Consider the following 22,030-nt stretch of genomic DNA (forward strand, 5'->3'; position numbering starts at 1 on the left):
TCTATAATTCTGTTTTCTCGCTGACAAAGCCAATGAAATCAAATGATTATAGCACCCGAATCACAGTGGCGGGAAAAAAACCAGGAGTGAGTGAGTCAACTCGTTACTTCTAGGGTTTTTGAGAAAACGAAAAAATCAGAGAGAAAATCGAAGGGAGAATGGAAAAGCGAAAGAGCGGAGGAAGGAATAATGGAGGAATTGAGGAGAACACAATGGCAATTCTCGATACTTCTGGTTTCAACCGATACTCTCACCACCGTCTTGACGATAGTACGCCCTTTCGTTTTTCTTATTTCTTTCATTTGTTCATCCGTTTATTTTTTCTTCGATTCTAATTGTTGATACTTTTGTAGGGCTTGCTTTTCTGGAAGCTGTTCGCTCTGCTTCGTTACTTCCTGATAATGGAACTCCGCCTACTAGGTAGGTAATTTTTTCTCCCTTTCTGTTTTGTCATTTTTTTCCTGTTTGTATTATAGTATATAGTAGGACTAGTCTTTTTAAGTTCTTAATCTGAAATTTGAGATGTTATGATTCCTATCATCTAATTAATGTGTATACTGGAACAGCACGATGTGGCAGGCAATTTTCCAAATTTTGAAGGAAGAGACTTCCCTTGAACTAATAATGGGAAGTTATCAACTTCTAAATGAGTTGGATAAGGTACACGCTAGCTTTATTCATCACGTTTTATGTTTTAAGTTTAAAAGAGCACTATACTTGCATTAGGTAGGCTGCATACATCACACCCCTAAGGGTGGCGGCCCTTTCCCAGACCATGCATGAATGTGGGATGTTTCGTGTACTAAGCTGCCCTTTTCTTTTATTACCGCATTTGACATGTTTACTTGTATGGAATTTCTTGTGAAAATAGCGCTTTCCTAGGTTGTGCTTGCCCGAAATGGAGAAGTCAGAATCATGTCTGCCACCAACCATTTCGAATGAACCTGTTGTGGCTGAAGAGGTATCTCCATCCTCTCATAGTTGACGACTCCGCGGTTCCTAGACAGAGTTGTTTTGTCAATAGTAATGATTGGGATACTCTATTTCAGGCCTGGTGTCCATTTACTCTTGGGTTGGATAGGGATGATGAAATAAATAAAGGTTCGAGTGGATCAATTGACTCCGTGGTGAGCCAGATCTTATGTAATTGGCTATATCACACATTCACATCAATTTCTTATGTGTGTTCTCCTTTTCTACTGAATCTTGTTATTCTTCTCACCTGTATCTTGGTGATGGTAATCTTTCTGGTGATTTTAGGGCTTTCATTCACTGATACAAGAGCTTGGGAAAATAGTCAACCAGAAATCAAAAGTTTTAGAAACAGAGGTCGGTACCACATTGAAGCTCTCTTTCCATTTCCGTGACTTGTAATATATATGTTCTCCTTTTATTATCATATAGCTTGTGAGTTCAGATGCCAGTAGTAATTGCAATTTCAGCTATACTTAGTCCGGTAGCCGGGTTCTTTTCACATTTTTCTTGATTTATGAGCATATATTGCATTTCCTTGAGCATATAAGAAGTATATAAGTTATTATTTCTTTTTCACATTTTTCCATTGAAGCAGTATCTCATGCTGAGCATGTATCAATTAACCAAGTGCTAGTACAGTTAGCTTCTGACCACGCTTTTTCACCAATAGTGTGTAGTTTTGTATTGAGCTTTTAGTTTAGATATATAGTTATGTCGAATTCCTTTGTGGCCATACATTTAGTTGAACATGCCTTTCTGACAATCTTGACTAATAAGATAATTTCACGGGCCAATTTTGTACTTATTTCTTTTAGATTAATAATATAATTCTCAGGTCAAAGTTGTACTTAAATCTTTTGTCAGCCATTTAGTTCATCAATTTGTGTGTAGTGTCATCATTGAAGAATTACCCTGTCTTTCACCTTTCATCAGATAGTCTGACAAGATCAATTGCAGATTTTAAGGAAGATGTTACTACTTCACTACCTTGTCAGTGTGCTTGAAGCAGACTTTGTGCCTCGTAATTATGCATTTAAAGGTAATGATTTTCAGAGGATTCTAATTCTAATGAAGTGTTATGCACCTTAAGAAATCTTCTTGAAATGTTAAGAGGTTCATCTTGCAGAGAAGATGAGGTGGACCCTTTTGCGGGATTCATTGCTCAACATGCTTCTGGTATATTTTTCGTTTTCAAATGTTACCATTATTTATTTGTCTGTGATATTGCTAATTAGAAGTGTTAGCTTACTGAGGTATGCATTGGATGCCATTACTTATTTGTCTTCTGCTCATTGTTCAGGGGTCAAGAAAAATAATCTACAAAGGCTTAGTCAAGGACTGCCTGTCGGTTATATGTGATGTATTCTCTGATTTATCTGACCAAACTGAGTCCACCTCTGATCTGGATTCAGTGGCACCTCCCTTGAAGGAGATATCATATATTGACACTTCTGCTTTTGCACTAGCTTTACCTGAACTCAAACGATCTACTTGCTTCTATCTGAAGAAGCTCCTCATAATGGTGAATTCTTGTGCATTCTATTCCTTAAAATATGTATTTGACCAATTCTAACTGTGACTTGTTTCACAATTAGATGTTGGAGCTGGATACATCACGGGATGTGGCTGATGTTCAAGGTCTTACCACCAGAGCTGATGGTGTGAGGTATTTCCTTCAATAAATTATTTTACTTTAAATAAAGCCATCAGATTAAGAAATATAATTGATATCGGAGATGGTGCAGAACACCTGCTGCAGAGATCATTTTGGATGAGCTTGCTTACAATTCTGACACGCTCTCCCCCTTTTTTCAGGTAATGTCCTTCTTTCCTCTTTTAGTAGGACAATGAGATTATACTTTATGTCTTTATTGGGAAGATAATAACATTTTCTCTACATGGTTCCTGGACATCTTATATCACAAATGTGCAATCAGACTTTGAGCATTTGTTACATGTTTCTTTGTCATTCTAATATAACCTTGGTTGTCAAGGAGAACGTTACCTAAATGATGAAATAAATTTCTACAGGTCTTTGATGACCCCAGGTGGAAGCTAAAAATGATCATGCCGTATTTTCAGAAGTACATTCCTAAGGTAAATGGATTCTTCTGTCATCACGAGAGATCTTAACAAATGTAAAAACAGATACTGAAAGTATCTCCACTTAATTCACCTGGTAGGAATTATGTAGTGGAAGGTAGGTTAGATACAAGACTTGGGGCATTGTTTTAGTCTATCGAATTTTGTGTCATTATGAAGCTTCGTATTTTGTTATTGGCATTCTGTTGTTATTGTTGCTTTGTTTTGTTTGCTTTCGTCTTTGGAGTCTTTATAACTTTTTGGTGATAGGATATATGTAATATGTTGGGATGTTAGACAATATGCTCTTGATACATACCTCCTTTTCTGCTTTCAAAAATACTTCTTCGAACCTTTTCTACCAACTTCTTCTACCCTGGCAACCTTTCCGCTTTTTTGATTACTGGGTTCATGCTGCGATCTTTATGTGGCGCTTCTAATGGCAGGCTTATGCTGTATTTTCAGAAGTACGTTCCTAAGGTAAATGGATTCTTCTATCATCACGAGAGATCTTAACAAATGTAAAAACAGACACTGGAAGTATCTCCACTTAATTCACCTGGTAGGAATTATGTAGTGGAAGGTAGGCTAGATACAAGAATTGGGACGCTGTTTTAGTCTATCGAATTTAGTTTCATTATGAAGCTTCGTATTTTGTTATTGGCATTCTGTTGTTATTGTTGCTCTGTTTTGTTTGCTTTTGCCTTTAGAGTCTTTATAACTTTTTGGTGATAGGATATATGTAATATGTTGGGATGTTAGACAATATGCTCTTGATACATACCTCCTTTTCTGCTTTTGAAAATACTTCTTTTAACCTTTTCTAACAACTTCTTCTATCCTGCCAACCTTTCCGCTTTTTTGATTACTGGGTTCATGCTGCGATCTTTGTGTGGCGCTTCTAATGGCAGGCTTATGTCATACAAAGTGTCCTACCCTGCAATTGAACAGTTATGCTATTTGTTCAATGCTATCCAGCTATTCCACCGGGATAATCCACACTTCTTTAAATTAATCCGCTGTTGGAAAAGCTTAAAAAAAAAAGGGTTCTCTTTCTCCATCTTGTAGGACATTTTGCATGTTTTCATGAGATGAGGACGTGATCATATTTTGATTCTTGCTGCAGCATAAAGTCAATTTCTAGTGACTTGGTACTTGTACATGTTCGAATGACAGTTGAGATTTGTCTGTAGTGACATTTTTCTGGATGCTATCTAGATGTTCTCAGTCCTATTTTTGTTGCACAGCATGACACATTCAGTTTTAAGGCAAGAAGTACACTCTTTTATATATAAATACAGGGATGAGTTATTAGTTTATTTGTTAAGACAGTATGTTCGCTAGATGTCCAAGCCGCCATGTCAAAGACTCATAACCTTGTTTGAGAAGTCCTTGGACTCTGTAGATATTGACCGTGGAACTTTTTATTACAGGCATTAGCATATAGAAGATGACCCATTTCTCATTCTAACATTCCTTATACTTCCTGTGAGAATGCATAAGAGAAAAACCTATTTATTAACAATGATACAATGAGCCCTATATATAATACATATTCTACTTCTACTATATATGGGACTAGGACATATTCTACTCCTATTGCATATGGGATTATGACACATTCTACTCCTACTACATATGAGACTAGGACTATTTATACATAACTATCTAACACTCTCCTTCAAGCTGGTGCATACAAATCATATGTACCGAGCTTGTTACATATATAACCAATACGAGGACCAGCGAGGGACTTGGTGAAAATATCTGTAAATTGATCATTCGACATACAATGCCACTAGACTCCCCCTAAGCAACAAAACCAGGTGGTTGCTGATAAACAGAAGTTGGTCGAAAGGTCACTGGAAAAATTTGAAAATAGTGAGACTAAGCCGAATTCCACACTACAAAATAGGTTCTAAAACATCACCAGAAAACAAAAACTTACTGTTGACACCGGGAAATAACTGTTCATGCCGGAAAAGGTGCACTGTTCACCGCCGGAAAAATTAAAGTTGTCAGAATTTGATGTTATTTATATGTGTAGGCTCGGAATCACTGGACGAGTAAGTTGTCCTGAAGAAGTTTTGTCAAAAAGTGACCGGAATGGCTCACACGCGCTGGAAAAGTTGCTATTGCTTGCTGGAAAATTCCAAATTCTCATAATTTGTAGGAAATTGTACTGGTGGACTCAGAATCACCACATGAAACAACTGTCCTAAATAAATTTTTGAAAATTCTCGCTGGAAAGTGCTCCACGCACCGGTGCGTGTGTTAGATGCGCTCGCTGGAACCCTAGTTCTAGAGGCGCGTGAGGGACATTTGCCAGAGCGATTGACTTGGGTTTTGTCGCTTGACTTTTCCGAACAAGATGGTAGTGTTGGTTTTCGCACAACACTCCGATGAGATAACACAAATCAATCTTGAGTCGTCAACCGGAAAGACGCACAATGACTGACTTTTCTGTTCCGATGGGACTGGGATTTGGTCGCACAAGGGTTTCGAATCTGATGGTGGTACTAGTATATGCACAGTACCACTATAGCAGTGATGAACCCTGAGAACAAGACGAAGTTGCCGAAAAATTGCACAGTAATGAGATCTTTCTTCCTGGATGTCGACGGAATGACGTACAATACTAATTTTCTCACTGAAGCTCTGATACCATGTGAGAATGCACGAGAGAAAAGTCTATTTGTTAACAATGAGACAATGAGCCCTATGTATAATGCATATTCTACTCCTACTACATATGGGACTAGGACATATTCTACTCCTACTACATATGGACTAGGACACATTCTACTCCTACTACATATGGGACTAGGACACATTCTACTACTACATATGGGACTAGGACACATTCTACTCTTACTACATATGTGACTAGGACTATTTACACATAACTATCTAACACTTCCTAAACACAACTTTACCATTTGTGCTGTCTTGGTCCACGTTGAGCCGGTCTCTTCATTTTATTTTGGTGGCAGAAATGTTAAGTTGTCCATGGATGCATAGGATAATTCTTGACAAGATGTTTACCTTTAACGACACTTATCATAAAAGATATTTACCTTTAACCCAATCTCTTTTGAATTTAAACACAAATTCCCTACAGATATATAGTCTCTGGTCAATACGTTGCTGAAATACTAGTGCATGGATTATGGAACCACTCTGTTGCTTAGTGTCTTGATAATGATATTCAGGAGATTTTGTTTCAATTCTATCACATTCAAGGAGTAGAGATAGAGATTGCAGCCTACTTTATGGAAGATATTTACTATGAGTTGGGAAAATCTGGGGCATAAATTTCTCTAATCTCCTCGATGGGAATGGTGTTCAAGCAAGTTCCTTTGAGTGTTGCAGAAGTCCTTAGTTGTGACACTTGAACTTTTTCAACAAATGAATCGTTTGCATTTCCTTTTTTAGGAATTGTAAAAGATTCATGCCCCAATTTCATTTTTGGTTCTGTCGGTGGGTTTCCTGTGCATTATATTGTTGAGGTGTCATCTCAAAAACGTGGCCTAGTTTAATACAAAGGTTACAAGCTAGAATTTTGAGAAATTAAAACCACTTTAATGTACTCTATGTTGCAGTCTTAATAAAACTACTTTAATCTAATTGTTGCTGCAGCCTTCTGCTCGTACTAGGAGATCAAATAGTCCAGGGAATGATTCTACATTTGAAGGTGTTCTGAAGTGCTTCTCAAACAGCAGCAGCACAAAGAATATCATCAAAAAAATTGGAGCTGATGTTGCTCAGCTGCTTCTAGGACATGCCTTTTTGGTGATTATTCTTACTAGCAAACAAATTCGTTTAATATCCAATTTTGATTCCTAGAATAGTTCTTTCACTTGCAGAATTTCCAGAAGATGTTGCTGCAAAAGGGCTTTGAGTTTAGTTATAGATAATCATTTTGTTCTATTCTGACCAGGATAAGTATTTCATTCTCTTATAGGCATACTTGTCAGTATCAGTGGAATCTTCTGCTGAATATGTTGATGACTCCGAAGAGGTAGTGAAAGGAAGCTCTCTCCCTGAAATCTGCAAGCACATAATAGCCGCTTTTACTTCTATCAGAAAAGAAGACAAGTAAGATTTACTTGATGTGTGTTGATTGGTTGCTCTCACCTGCTGATAAATATGCTTAATTTCTTCAAAGATTTTCGATCACCTTCGCATATTATTTTTGAACTAGCCATTGCACAAACTTCGTAATGAATTAGGCTCCTACTGGCTTTTGGATTCCCCTAATATTTGGGTAGATATGAAGATCATTAGAATCTGCAACATGACAATGAAGTAGTATATTGTCTTTTTTCCGTGGATTTTGTATGTATCATGTTCCTATTAGAGTTTAGCTTAAACACGTTACCCGAGTTACGCAGTTCCATATAGAAGCTAAACTGGATGAGGTAAAAACCTATTCGGAAATAAGATCAGAAGGCCACATTTGGTCCAGATAATTATGATTAGAATGCCTACCTTTGATTTGGATTAGTGCTATAGTTGTTAGAAAAGCAACTGGACGAACTGACGTCCACTAAGAAATTAGATTTCCTAGTATATTTAATAATTTTTTAGAGCTAGAAAAGAAAATGATTAAAAAAGCAGCACAAGAGGGTTACAGGGCTGATCTGTCAGCTATTCCTTCTGTATCTTCTGACAAAGTATTGAGAAATCCATTTTCGCCAGCAAGTGTGTTCGAGTCAGGATTTTCTCTCCTTATTTAGAATGCAACTTTTATTGATGCCTAATCACATGATATACTAATGTGGTAATAAACTGTTGAAGCAATTTCGTCATTTCTTTATAAAAGCTTTTCTAGTGTCTATCTGCATCAGTTAATAAAACTTTTCTAGCGTCTAGCTCTGCATCAGTTAATAAGTTGGCATATGATGCAGGAACTCAGAAATTCTTTCTTTTGGTAAAGAGGCGGTGTTTATAGCAGCAACCATTCTCTCAACTAAGTCATAGGAGAAACGGCAGTTAATATTTGTTGCTGGTAATGTATATTTAGTTCAAAGGGACGCCAGTGGCAACCTCCTATCTCTTGAAGTCGGTCAGGTGATGCTTCGCACACAACGGATCAGGGTAAAAAAAGATTTGGTCAAGGAACATATGTGGTTAGGTACATTTGTGCCTTCTTTCTATGATGATAGGTGATTAGTTTTTACCTATAATCTTGTAACGACACTAGATGACAGCATATTAATTTTGAACTATTGTATTCTATATCTGCTGGTTGGTCTGATTAAGGTATTACATAGTAGAAGGAACTGATGGAGGCACTCTTTTGTAGCTTAAGGAAACCTAAAAAGGGTAACACTGTTTAAGGAAATTGTCGAATGAATGTCCATAGCTCTAAACTACGCAATATGCATTAGTGAAAAAACTGGGACACTCTAATGTTGTTAAATCCTATCCAATGATAGTCATGAAAATACAAACAAAAAAACAAAATTGGACACCAACGACGCATCTATACTGATGAAATAGTTGAAGCGTCACGGGCTGATGAGAGGTGGGCGACGTGCTCTGTTAGGCAATTTGCGGGATGTTCTTCAATTATTTTGGTGCGATGTATTATCCAATGAGGGTTCCAGCTATTTCAACAAGCGATAACCATAAACTGAAGGTTCATATCCATGACCCTTAAATCCAAATGAAAGAGTTTGGAGCATAGTCATGTGCGAATAATAAAATTCCACCTGGGTAACTTTACATTTCTTCTTGTTAAGGTAGGGGGGAAAAATTGTTCTTTTCCCCCTTTTTGACTCCTTTCGAGATTTCAGGTTACAAAAATTTTATGAATGAATAACCCAACACTTGTTGGCTTTCAGAATGTGAGATTTATCATCCAAACTGCTACCAAAGCGCATAGGAATCACTTCATCAATTGTTTCATGCCTCATTTTGACGGTTGTGCTGAATCAAGATGCATCGTGACAGGACCATCATTAACCAAGTTGACCTACCAAATTAAACAAATACACAAGTCTGAGCACAGCTGCCCAGTTCAACAGAAATTTAAAGCTAAAGTCATACAGTAATATTTTCATGGAATCTAACCTTCATCATTGCTCCAAAGATACCATCTGCAATAAAACACAAAAAGAAACAAAAAATAATATAGATGGGCACCTCGTATATAGCATCAGAGCCAGTCAATTTTTTTGACCGTTGCAGAGAGAACAATAACTTCATTGCACATACACAAGAAGCCAGAAAACCATCTCAAGAGAACAGTGATACCAGTGAATTAATTTTTTGCTTACAGAGACTAGAGTATCTTCAAGAATTGGAGTTTTCAAATGAAAGCAGATAATTGTTCAGCTTTAAGATCTATGAAGCGGATCTATTCATGTGATGTTTTTCAACACCAAGCAAATATAAGAGCCTCAACAATGATATAGTTGACATGGAAACACCACAGATGCAAACCAACAGCCTTATTCGGTGAGTAGTTATCAGATGTCATTACTATGACCGCATGGATGATGTAGAACTCAACAAGTGAAACACTTCAAAAACATAGCAGAGCATCTTACAATGGCTGGTGAAGTTTGGTCTTATATTCCAGATGTAATGATGTAAATATTCTAGTCTGAGGAAATTATTCTTTAATGCTTTTTCTCACAGCAGGGGCTGCCTACTAAATCACGCCATTACGGATCAAAACATATTTAAAAAATTGCACCCAAAATTTCTTTAGTTTAAGGGAAATTCTGCACTAAATTTCTGCTACCTCCTTTCTACAGCTGAAATTGCCAGAGGAGAGTTAAGGAAAATAGAAAACATTAGCATTCCGTATTAGAACCTTGAAGGATAAGTTGTCAACATGTATAGTCTGCAAATGGAGTAAAGATAAGCAAATAATCCACATCGGGGGTGATGAGTGCCCCCAGTAAGCAAAATAGTTGTGCTGACAGCCTGAAACGGATACTAACTTGTTATGAAGGTATGATAGGAGTTCAGTCAAGAACGTAGAAGCCCATCAGCAATAAAACAAGAGAGACAGAGAGAGATGTCCACTTTTGTATTGCCATGGGACTATCGATCAATAACAAAAAAGGTGATCAAAACTGAGAATTTACTGAAAAGAAAATTATTCACCTTTGACTGCATCCTGTTTGTAAGCTTTCTGGAATTTCTCAACCAAAGAGGCATAGAAGGGTTTCGCTTTCTCAGGAGGCATTGCAACGTGAAAATCCGGCTTGTTTCCCTTCAGAACCCCATACAGTGTAAACTGACTCACTGCATCATCCGGTAGTATTAGATATACAAGTATATTGTTATACACCCTGATCAAAATTTAACTTATTTTCCAATCATTGTGATAATCAAAGCATCATCTTTAAAGTCATTTTACATTATTTTCCTCGTCATAGAAACTTTCAAAGCGTCATTGTTAAGACTTTGACCATTGTGACAACTTGTAAAGAAAAGCAGTTACCTAACAGAATTTCATAACTCTTCTGAACTACCTGCCAATGGAGAATAGAAGCCAATAAACTTAATACTGAAGCAATGACGTTAAAGTAAGTGACAATTTGAACAGTAAATAATACAGTTCTCTTTTTCTAAATGTTCAAGCTATGCAACATTGCCATCATTTATCTTGCATCAGAATATCTGATATTGGAGATATGAAATGGAATAAAGATATTCTATACACCTTATAAATCCCCAAACCAATAACCAATATGGTAAACTATCCAAATTAGTCTTGGTTACAAGAGTTTAAACACCAAACTAGTTGGGGTTGGTGATACGAATCCTCTGTATATATATTCTGCTCCTTCTTTTCTTGTAAAAAATTGGAAATGGTATACTCTTGTGACATAGCGAATGAACTCTTCTGTGCCAATGCTTATCGGTGGTAAATTTCTAAGATTCAACTAGCTTAGGAGGTCAATTTTTTAAAAGAAAAGAACACTTACACAAGCAAAAAAATTCGACTTCAAATCAGACAGTCAGTTAGTACTTGGAAACCACACATATTTTATCAGGCGTGAAATAAATATGCAATACCATCATATAGCAATAGAAGGTCATAATTAAGGTGTTCACTCTACAACGAGAAGCTTCGTAACTACATGGACAGAACAAATAAATGAATTGATCAAAACATATAAACTGTTCCATTGGTTTCAAGTTATATAACACTCATTTCAGTGACATGCTGCTAAACATTTGATATCACTTCATTGAACTTTTACAACTTGCAAGAGTTCAAGTTCATTTAACTATTCAAGAGTGAAATTTTGACATGAATATTTCCCTATCAAATTGACTATTCAACCATTACTTATGTATTCTTCTTCTTCAATTATCATATAATGCACAAGTCAAAATAACATTTTAAACTCCGTGCCCCATCAAACAACGCCATACAAAATGAAACAGAGGGAGTAAGTGTTGTAAATATTAATGAACCAGCCCAACAGAGAGGTGAAATGGAGAGAAAATTACACTGTGATCCCATGTCTTTCCAGTTTCCTCATTTGGGAACAGTCTCATGTTCAACACTTTCCGACATCTGCAAATTTACAAACATTAACAGAACCGAGAAAACAAAACAAAACAAAGGAAAATATAAATTCGCTTCAGTATATATTTCCTACTATGAAGTATTTCAGAGTACCAACTTTTTACTGTCACAATTAGCTTACATGTAGTCAGCATCGGAGTCAACGTCAGATTCATGAAGCCCGACCAGAACCAGCAAGCCCGGCCCGATTGCTGATACAATACGCCCTTCTACCTGCAAAATTGCTATTATGCGCTAGGTGAGCAGTGAGCACCATTATTCCTAGCTATATAAATTGAAAAAAAAAATCAAGGGTTCACCTCTACACTGGCTGAAGCAACACGCTGAACTACAGCCCTCATATTGGATCTCCCTCGCCGGCGACAAGCTAGGCGTCCGATTACGGCGCAATATTCGGGTTGTTTGAGTTTTCGTTCTTATATTAGTTCAAATTTATGGGTTTAGGAGGAAGGCGGAAAATGGTTTTGACAATTTGACTTTCGCTAACCAATGCGGATATACTATTTGGTTGCCAAGAAAAGAAAATTAAATATAATAGAAAGTTTACTATTTTTATTTTTATTTTTTTGTGCGACAAGAAAATTGTAACAAAAAAATAACTCAATTTTATCTATATATCACGAAAATTATTAATTTATCTTTGTGACAAAAAAGTCTTTCTAACTTTGCCTAATTGTTAACTTTTCTCCTAATAACTTTCTATGGTATTTAAGTATACATGAGTGTTTTTTTAGTTACAAAAATAATTTAGGGATTTTTGCGACCAAAAATGATTTAGCAACTTTAATGCAATAGCATAAAAATTGAGTGATCGTCCATAAAATTAACCTAATCTTTTGTCATACTAATACAAGGATCAAATTGGGGAACCCATTCTAAATGTATCAATCTATCTATATCTATATCTATATCTATTTATTTATATTATATTAAAAGCACGAAGGCTCTTAGCGAAATGTCGTTCGCCTTTTTTACCCTTTAAAAACAGATTTTACGCTGGACAAAATAGTAATTTAAGTTATTTTCCTAATATTTTGAACTTTAAAGTTAGCTAAAATTTAGTAATCAAAATCCTTCCTTATTTAAATTATATAAAAATCTTAATAGTTAAAAATTTAAACTCAAATCAAAGTTTACTTATATAGACTACTAACGAAAGCTAGGATGACAAAGACAAAAAGCATTACGCGTTGGAACAAGTACAATTTTATTCTACAAGCGCTGTAAAAATTAAAAATTATACATATACAGCCACTGTTACGTAATTATAATAGTGTATAAAATGTATTTATACACTCATATACACTATTATACAAGATTATACGTAATTATACAAAAAACTAACTTCGTCTTCTTCTTTTGCGTCTTTTCTGAAATTTAACTCAAATCTTGCTCAAATCTACTCCAAATCACTTCAAATTTAAATTTTGAACTCCTTTTGATATTATCAATCAATTGGAATAACACCCAATCCAAACAACTAACAAACTCAAAAAAACTTATTTTCGAAAGCAAAGCTTTGGATGATCTTCAGTGATGGACTTATACTTTTCAATTTTTCTTACATGGCAACCAGGTGACACAAGAGGAGAAACAGAAAATATACGGCCCCTTGAAGCATATGTAGAAGATGTGAGAAGAAGAAGAGTGAAAGCAATGGTTGTGAGAACACAAATTTAACTCCATAGCTTTTATAAGCAATGGTTATAAGAACACAAATTTTGAATTTGCTAGTGCTTTCAAAATATGTACAATAAGGGTTAAGCTGGGTAAAACTTAAAAACATGAACCATATTTTGTTATGGGGTGAAGTCATGTGTATTTTCTTATAATTCTTTGAACTATTAGAAATATTTATTTAGTACTTTAAATAAATTAAATTTTAATTGCCTTATATAATTATTTTCTTATTTGAACGATGCAACATAATTATAATCTCTTTTAAGTTATAATTAAATATTTAAAACTTGGAATCAACAAAAAATAAATTTGTTAATGTTAAAACCAAATAATTAAGTCTAAAAATCCAATTCAACTATTTATCAAATTTATCATATAAATAAATTATTTTTCAAGTTGGACAAAACTCTTAGGATGCCTAAATTGGTTTTCATAATAATAGTATTGGCGGTGAATGAAAATTTAAAAAATAGAAAAATTAACATGGAAGGTTTTATAGATAAGCCTTTTAACTAAATTATATATATATATATAGTAGTACTTATGATTTTCTAAAAAGTCGTATACTCACTAACACTAACTTAAGTACACGCCCAAACCGCGCACCATAAGACTAGTAGGAAAAAATAGAAGGAGAGAAAATCATCATCAATTTATAGAAGACTGAAGAGGGTAACTCCAATCATCCCTTAATAACTGAAAATAAAAATCATGCATTAATACTTTGAGAGAGGGCAAAAGAATTAAAGGGAAAAAATGTTTTTTTTCTTCTTTCTTTTCTTTACATTTAGTCACTATCTCACTCTCCATTCCCCTGTCCCCGAGGAGATATCATAGATGTGTACTAGATTCCTTCAAATAAAAAAAGGAAAAAAGAAGAAAAGGAAAAAAATGAAGAATTAGGAGAAATTAAATCCAACAACCCAAGAGTCACATATGCATAGTGCAATCCTTTCTAAATTCCCCATGCTTTCTTCCTCTTTTCACCCCAATACTTCCCATTTTATCCATAGCAGCAGCAAAAGCTTGGAAAAACTTATGCTTATCCTTTGCCAAATCTTGAACAAAAGACTTGGTTCTAGGGTCCAAAGACAAAGCTTGATCAGAAGCCAGCAATCCCAACTTAGCTTCCAAATTCCCATAATAAGCATTATCAAATGAGAAAGGAGTTGTCACATCAAATGGTGCTACAATATCAACATTGCCACCAAATTGTGGACATGACATTTTGAGTGCCTTGAGAAGCCTAGGATCCATACTAGGGTCAGGTTTCTTCGTCCCTTTGTAGTCATACAGTCTGTTCACAAATTGTTTGCAATGTGCAAAACCAATGGTGTGTGCACCAGAAAGGACCACGAGGTCTTCAGGTGTGAGTCCTTTTGAGGAAAAAAATTTCAAAAGTTGGTCTACTGTTGAGTTTGATTGGGGAAGATTTTGATGCACCCTTGATGCCTTTGATATTTTTCCGTCCCATCTTCCTTTCTTCACTTGATAATATGGTCCTCCAACCTATTCAAAGCATATAAATTATATGACATTAGGCTATAACATATAAATTTATATAATTAGATCACTTATAAAGTAATTATAAGTAAAAATTAACATTAATTAATATTTTTGTAGAGACGATATTTAAATGCTATTACACATGTTGAATTACACTAATAGTATACAAATTTTTGACGCCATTAAAGTAAAATAACTTAAATCTATTAGGAAATTCATTCAATTATATACACGCTAATGATATAAACAATTTTTTTACATAATGTGATTTGATATATAGCAACAACAAAAAAGGTAGCCCGGTGCACTAAACTCCCGCTATGCGCTGAGTCCGGGGAAGGGTCGGATCACAAGGGTCTATTGTACGCAGTCTTATTCTGCATGAGGCTATATATGGCAACAGATCATTGTAATTAATTTACAAGTAACCCTATACTGTCAATGTCTATAAAACTTCCTAATTTCCAATTTCATGAGATTATAAGCTTCCTAAGATTCCATTGCCGTAGTCTATTGTTATTTGGCCGATCAGTAGTCAATGTGGAGCAAAAGGTGAAAACAGTTGGTGGGACAATTCTAACGATTTGCCCCTTCTTCAAATCATACAGTGTGGCTCTCGAAGAAAGACAAGTCAAAAGCTTGTTATTATCCCAAGAATTCATTTTGGAGCCCACGGAATTACATTAAAATATATGTGTACCTCACATGTCTTCCCATGTATGATCAGTTATTTACTATCAAATGAGCCATGTTTATTGCAATTTTGTACCTTAGCTTGGATAAACTCAAATATTCTGAAACCACATACAATATATAGATGAAAATATGACCTTTGTCTTGCTTCTCATATCATGCCAAAACTTGGACAGCTATATTGAGCTTTTATGTGTTTAAAAAAACAAAAAAGCATTGCACATTTTGGACTATTGCTCCCTATATACTAATCATTTGAGAACCGTTTGATTCTTCTTTTCAAATTTGGATAGAGGGATAAGACATCTTGATATCATGCATTAGATTTCTGCAGAGGACATGAGAAGGAGACAATTTCGATGAAAAAGAAACAGACCAAATGACTCTTTCCTTTTTATCCCGACTTCTTTTGTGGTGCCTTACGTACGAAAAGAAAAAGGGAAATAGGGCCTAAGTCTTTATTGAAACGAAAAATAGGAATAAGTTAAGAACTGTACATCGATGAGAGAATAAAGTAAAACTACCAACTTTGTCATATTGACATCATTTAATTATTGAGAAATAATTCAAGATACTCATGTATTTTGATTCGAGACTTTTTCTAAATTTAGATAAGAGATAAAACTTGTTAATTTACAATACGGACTTATGCATTTTTTTTTATCTTGGAAAATGATGAATTTACAGTATGAAATTTAGCCAGACTTCCGAATTTTGACTCCAATGAGAATTCTGAAGTTGCCTGTGAAATTCTAATCAATAAAAACCTACTCTGTATTAATCTTCTGGTATTTAAACTGCTGACATAAAAAAAAATACTGACGGACTGAAACCCAAAAACTGTCGCACAAGAATGCTTTTTTTTTTTAAATAAATTTTTTTAGATGAGGACCATGATTACCATCATAATGGAGCTATATGCCCATGGAAAACCAAAAAACGGAGAAAGGGCAAAGAAAAACTATAGTATGGAGCTATATGTCCACGGACCTCGATAAGTGACCATTTTATTTTTGGTATACCTATCAAGGAAAAATAAACTCCAAGAAAAAAAAATGTATTCACTAAATTAACCTTAATTAATTGTTAGCTTGACACATTGAAATATGTAAATAAGGGTAAATTTTAGAAAAATAAAATTAATTTTTTCATTATGTAAATGGATAGACTAAAATAAAAAGGTAAAATGTTTAATTATTGTGGACGGTACTTACTAAGTGAACAAAATCTCTGGTAGCAATGGCAAGAATGTCTGCACAGGAAACAACGCCTGGACACTTGCTTTCCACTACAGCTTTGGCTTTGTTCATGCCCTCAAATGCCTCCTTAGCTAAATCCTTATTATCTTCTGCATCTTTCTCTGCTAATTCTTTGCTTCCTGGTTTAGTTGATATCAGTATTGACCCATCACACCCCTGCATTTAATTACATAAACATAATGAAAAACAATTCACAAGCCAAAAAATGTAGCACGCATAGAATTAATACGGTGGATAAGTTAGTATCTAAGAAATTCTGAGGCGGATGGAGCCTTGTTTAGTGAGTTCAAGTATTTTTGAAACAGAACTTAAATATATGTGAAAAATTATACATATATTAAAATTCTGAAACATAATAACAGGAGTGCAACGAAGTCTATCAAATTTAAATTTTGAATTCGCCTACACTTGGAATTGGGACTTACTTCAACAAAGCAATCATGAAAGAAGAGGCGAATGGTGGCAGGGCCAGAGGCCGGGGCATCTTTGAACATCTGGGAGGTTACTGAGCCAACGAGAATTTCAACTTTAGGGCAAGTCTTAGCATAATAATTAACGGAGAGTTGTCGAGGCTGTCGTCGGAGGGTGGCATTGATGGATGGGGAGTTGAGCAAAGAATTGGAGGAAGGTAAAATGAGGAGGAAGAAGAAGAGGAACATAAAAATGGTGAAAGAAGAAGAAGAAAATGCAGAGAAAGACATGGTCGTTTGGTTTAGTGGCTAAGACAAATAGCAAACAGTAATGGAGAAGAAGTATATAGGAAAAATCGAAAGGTGACTGCTATAGACAGACAAGAAGTAGCCATGTTCCAAAGAGAATCATCACCCCGTGAGAAGATGCCCAATATAATATTCTACATAAATAAATAAATATGATAGCGGACAGAAAATGATCAGGTGAATATTTCTCAGCCCATTTTCCATTTTTTTCTCTTTTGTAACGGTAGTTGTGAAATTGTGATCATTGTTGAATAATGTACTCCTAACCTCTGTATTAAAAGGTAGAATTGGAACTCGTCCGTGGCGAGCACTCGTAAAACGCCCCTGGGTTTATATGTGGGGCTTAGTTCTGTGAGACTTACGCCTCGGTCATCAGGGCTTACGCTCCGGGCATGCCCAACGCCCAGCGTACTGGGCTCGCCTAATAGAACTTTATGTAAGTAACTGACCTTGTAAATCCTCAAATTTTCTTAATAAATTGTTGACTATTCAAAATTACTTTTTTCTTAATATAAATAATTAAATCGAGAGCATTTTATGTCATAATTAAAATAAAAATTATTGCACGTTATCCACTAAGACTGCTATGATAGTTAATTTTAAATAAATCTTTCATTTAAAAAAAGTATTTATTTATTAACTTTTTTTTATGTCTTTACTATATAATAGTCCATATTTTTTATAATTATTTTTTTAAATATTAGTTTTTCCACGTTTACGAGATACAATACTTATTAATTTAGTAGCTCAGTATTAGCTAGTACTATTTATAAATAATTAGTTATCATGGTATTATATAGTGAATTATGTGTCACTTTATTAACTTGTTGAAACTTAAATATCAATGATGCTAGAGAATCATATTTAAATTGTGAATTATGTTTTTATATAAATTCTCTTTCAAATAGAAAACATATTAAATAAAAGGAGTATTTTAAGAAAAATATCAAATTATAACAACGAAATTCTTTCAAGATTCATTACTCCTTAAGATATATATATAAAATTTCGTATCGAATACATTACTTTTGATGTTTGAGTTGTAATGACGTTGCAGATAATTTGCATATTATGATATATGTCATACTTTTCGTATTATTCATAGTTGAATTAAAATTTATAAATATTTTAAATAGATTATTTGTTATAATTTTGTTATTGTAATGTAATTTTTATAATTATTTTTTATTTTATACTATCTTAAAAATTTTGAAATTAGTAAAATTTAAAGATCCATGAAACTTACTCCCCATGTCTCAGGGCTTAACGCCTCGCCTCGTCAGAAGTAAAACGCCTCGCCTCATGCCCCTACCTTTTAAAATATTGCTCCTAACTTTTATCCAAACACATACATTTTTATTTATATGTATCGACCACTTAAGTAGTTAAGCCAAGCGGATTGATAACAAGGGTTAGTTAATCTCAAGTAGGAGTTCAAATCGAATTCGAAAAATCAAACCAAATCGAAAAGTCAAACCAAACCGATTAAAAAAACCTACAAAGTTTTGTTTGATTTAGTTTGGTATTGAGTAAAAAATTCAAACCAAATCAATATATAAATATATAATTTTTATATATGCTTTTAAGACTTTATATTGAATTTTTTTCAAAAAAATATTTGAGATATTTAATAAAACTATGAAGTGCATTCATTTTTATTTACTATAAATAATGGGCTGTATCACTTTCTTATCAAGTATTACTGAAATGCGTCAATTATCTCTTTGTTCTTCCATATTCATATGTCAAGATTTCTCATATCTTTTTCGAATTTGAAATGGTATTTCGATAATTTAAAATTAAATAAAATATATCATTACTTAGGTATCATCTTGATTTTTATGTTTAATTATTAAATTCGTTTAATCTTAAAAGCGTATATTAACAAAAAATTATTACTTAGACAACTAAAAAATTAACTATCATGTGTTATTAAAAATTCTTTCATAAGAATATTTTAATAAATCATTTGTTTGTTAAAATTTTAATTTTTACTAAACATATATTCATTTACCAAAACTTTATTTATAACTTTAACATAGTAAGATTGAAAAATATTCATGTAACAAAAAAATCCGAAAAAATTGACAAAATCGAACTAATCCAAACCGATATAATTGGTTTGGTTTAATTTTGATAAAAACCGAACCAACCCCGTCCACGTATACCCCTAATCTCAAGTACCTCAACAGGACCACACGAGCAATATTTACGAATTTACTGACGCTCCTTGATTACTGCTTTAGTAGTAAATCAACAACTCTTTCATCCACTTCGCTGATCTAACTTCTTAAAGTGAGTACTTAGTAGTATTTGCTTTCTTCTTCTCTGCTATTTTTTTTCCGCGGGGGTGTGGGTGGGGGGTGGGGACAAATGGGATGAATCGTACGTATCATTGGATGGGCAGTGCTGTTATAGATGACCTTAAAGTTATGTTGTGCACTGGATAAGTAAAAAGGCAAGTAAAAGGTGAAAGATGAGTGGAACAGTGACTAAGGTTTGGGTCATAAGAACAAAATTTTTAATTGATTTTGCTTTCTAAGGTGAAGAAAAGAAAGGGTGAAAAGTAAAGGTAGCTAGGTATCTGCTGTAATCAGTCAAGCATGAAGAAATTCTTATGATATTTTCATGTGCAGTTGATTGTTAATTCGTTCTCATGTTATCTTTTCAAGGCCAATATTTTGACCCATTTTTTAATTGTTTTATAAATAACCAACACGATAAAAAGAGGTAGACGACAGAAACTAAAGCAAAAGCAACTTGTAATTCAAGCAAGAAGCAGTTTGGCTCATGATTGTCCCTTCTCACCTTGTAACGGCCCTAAAAATAATGAGTCTTGGAACTAGAGATTTTGTGAGTTTTTGCTTCAGTGAAACTATTTTTGGCGTTGTTATAAGAGAGCCGGTGTGTTTTGAAGAAAACTATTTTTACAACATGCGGGTTTCTTCTTGTTGTTGTAGGTTTTCAATTGGACCTACCAACCGAAAGTGACATAAACATTAATGAAGTAAGCGAAAATCACGAAAGACCATGAAAAAAAATTAGACGATTTCTTTCAATTTGCCTAAGTGGTCACATATATTTGATATATATATATCAGTTTCTTTTTTTAATAAGTAAAACTATTCGCAACAAAAGGAACTCCATTTCAACCTTAGCTAAAGTAGAATTTTGGAAAGACCTTTTTGTGGCTCACTTAAATGCCTTAAATGTAGAGCATGTGCATGTGCAAAAAGGGATCTCATCTTTACACAAGTCAGCCATTAATAAACGACACCCTCTTTACATTTGTGTTTAAAATTCTGTCATCCCTTTGTTGATATAACTGGCTTTCTACCAGAAATGTGCTGAGTAAAAGCTGTGGACCATGCACTTCAGGCTTCATACCTCTCATGCCAAGCTTTAATGGAGAAAGAACAATCCACAATTTGTGGCCCTAAAAAGAGGATTAAAAAAAGTCCCTCTCAAGTATCAAATTTTTGTTTCCAAGTGAGTGACCATTTGTGAAATGTACAATATATTTTTTACTTTCATATTGTCATGATCATTCCACTTTGCCTATTCTTTGGTCCACAAGTTGGAATCCTGTAATCGCTTTTAAAGATGAGGCTAAAGATAGAGACAATTCTTGCTTAAAGTAGCTCAAACACACATTTGAGTCACTTTATTGCAAACCAAAAAGACTAGAGTTATCGGATATTATGCGTTCCTGCTATAGCTTAATAATCAAAAAGCTTTGCGTCTAAGTTCAACCTCATTGAATTGGCCGCAAATTACAGCCTGTTGGATATAAGGAAACGTAGGTTTTATTACTCCTAAAACCACCGCACGTTATTTTGAGAGAAGTAAGAACGTGGAATGGTCGTTTTTCCTATTCTTCTTCTATATATCTGTTCTACAGAAGAACTATCAAAGAAGAATGCGTGTGAAAAATTTTCTCTTCTTCTCCCAACAAAAATCACATACACAAAAAGGAAGACTTTTAGTTTGTGAAATAAACTTTGTTTCCTTGTGATTCAAAGTTCGACTTGAGGCAATTTTTTTGGTGGTGAGTTCAACGATTTCCGCTGCGTCAATATGGTACACAACTCGTTGTTCTCGCCCCTTATTTTTCTTCAACAATGGTATCAGAGCATTCACTCTGTATTCTGTTGATATGGATACACTGCCAAATTATAAACGATTCTTAAAGTGATTTCGTTGTTTTTGTGTTTTCAATGGATAAACTACAATAAAGATACATATTTTGAGAAAGAGTCATATTGCCATTACGATTCTGTCACGATCCGGATTTCCTATCATCGGGAGTCGTGATGGCGCCTATTAGTGAAAGCTAGGCAAGCCAACTATTCCGATTTAATTACCTTTTTCAAGTCTTTAAGTCCTTATAATTTCAAAACATATCAAAACAACGGAGATAATAATATCAAAAACAAAGCGGAAGACGAAATCTGATAATTTAACTTAATACAAACTGCGGAAGTCTAAATACATCTCTACCCAGAATTTGGTGACACAATTTCACAGACTGTCTAAGAGTACTACAAATAAAGTCT

The 22,030-nt window shown here is 34.4% G+C and overlaps 3 protein-coding genes across 5 annotated transcripts; 1 reads left to right on the forward strand and 2 right to left on the reverse strand.

Moving 5' to 3' along the window:
- Nucleotides 1-46: 46 nt before the first annotated feature.
- Nucleotides 47-8,342, forward strand: LOC104239985 (negative regulator of systemic acquired resistance SNI1). Of its 3 annotated transcripts, none has more exons than XM_009794756.2 (15): nucleotides 47-270; nucleotides 354-420; nucleotides 567-660; nucleotides 872-961; nucleotides 1,050-1,181; nucleotides 1,261-1,329; nucleotides 1,933-2,014; nucleotides 2,102-2,151; nucleotides 2,276-2,497; nucleotides 2,571-2,641; nucleotides 2,721-2,790; nucleotides 3,007-3,072; nucleotides 6,697-6,849; nucleotides 7,022-7,155; nucleotides 7,968-8,342. In XM_009794756.2, the coding sequence occupies exons 1-15, from the start codon at nucleotides 159-161 to the stop codon at nucleotides 8,038-8,040; spliced, it is 1,485 nt and encodes a 494-aa protein (XP_009793058.1). In that variant the 5' UTR covers nucleotides 47-158; the 3' UTR covers nucleotides 8,041-8,342. The 3 variants fall into 3 exon arrangements, with proteins under 3 accessions (XP_009793058.1, XP_009793059.1, XP_070023941.1); XM_009794757.2 differs by having other exon boundaries at nucleotides 1,050-1,127; XM_070167840.1 differs by having other exon boundaries at nucleotides 61-270; nucleotides 354-424.
- Nucleotides 8,343-8,685: 343 nt separating this feature from the next.
- LOC104239984 (uncharacterized) lies at nucleotides 8,686-12,083 on the reverse strand. The gene is made up of 7 exons (XM_009794755.2): nucleotides 11,917-12,083; nucleotides 11,739-11,830; nucleotides 11,539-11,605; nucleotides 10,520-10,550; nucleotides 10,180-10,320; nucleotides 9,136-9,161; nucleotides 8,686-9,037 (listed from the first exon to the last, which is right to left on the reverse strand). Exons 1-7 carry the CDS (start codon nucleotides 11,956-11,958, stop codon nucleotides 8,975-8,977), a joined length of 462 nt encoding a protein of 153 aa, XP_009793057.1. The 5' UTR covers nucleotides 11,959-12,083; the 3' UTR covers nucleotides 8,686-8,974.
- Nucleotides 12,084-13,995: 1,912 nt separating this feature from the next.
- On the reverse strand, nucleotides 13,996-17,674 carry LOC104239983 (peroxidase 19). The gene is made up of 3 exons (XM_009794754.2): nucleotides 17,181-17,674; nucleotides 16,711-16,911; nucleotides 13,996-14,806 (listed from the first exon to the last, which is right to left on the reverse strand). The coding sequence occupies exons 1-3, from the start codon at nucleotides 17,454-17,456 to the stop codon at nucleotides 14,228-14,230; spliced, it is 1,056 nt and encodes a 351-aa protein (XP_009793056.1). The 5' UTR covers nucleotides 17,457-17,674; the 3' UTR covers nucleotides 13,996-14,227.
- Nucleotides 17,675-22,030: the final 4,356 nt, after the last annotated feature.

Source organism: Nicotiana sylvestris, chromosome 2 (genome assembly GCF_000393655.2).
Source record: "Nicotiana sylvestris chromosome 2, ASM39365v2, whole genome shotgun sequence".
Classification (NCBI taxonomy): Eukaryota; Viridiplantae; Streptophyta; class Magnoliopsida; order Solanales; family Solanaceae; genus Nicotiana; species Nicotiana sylvestris.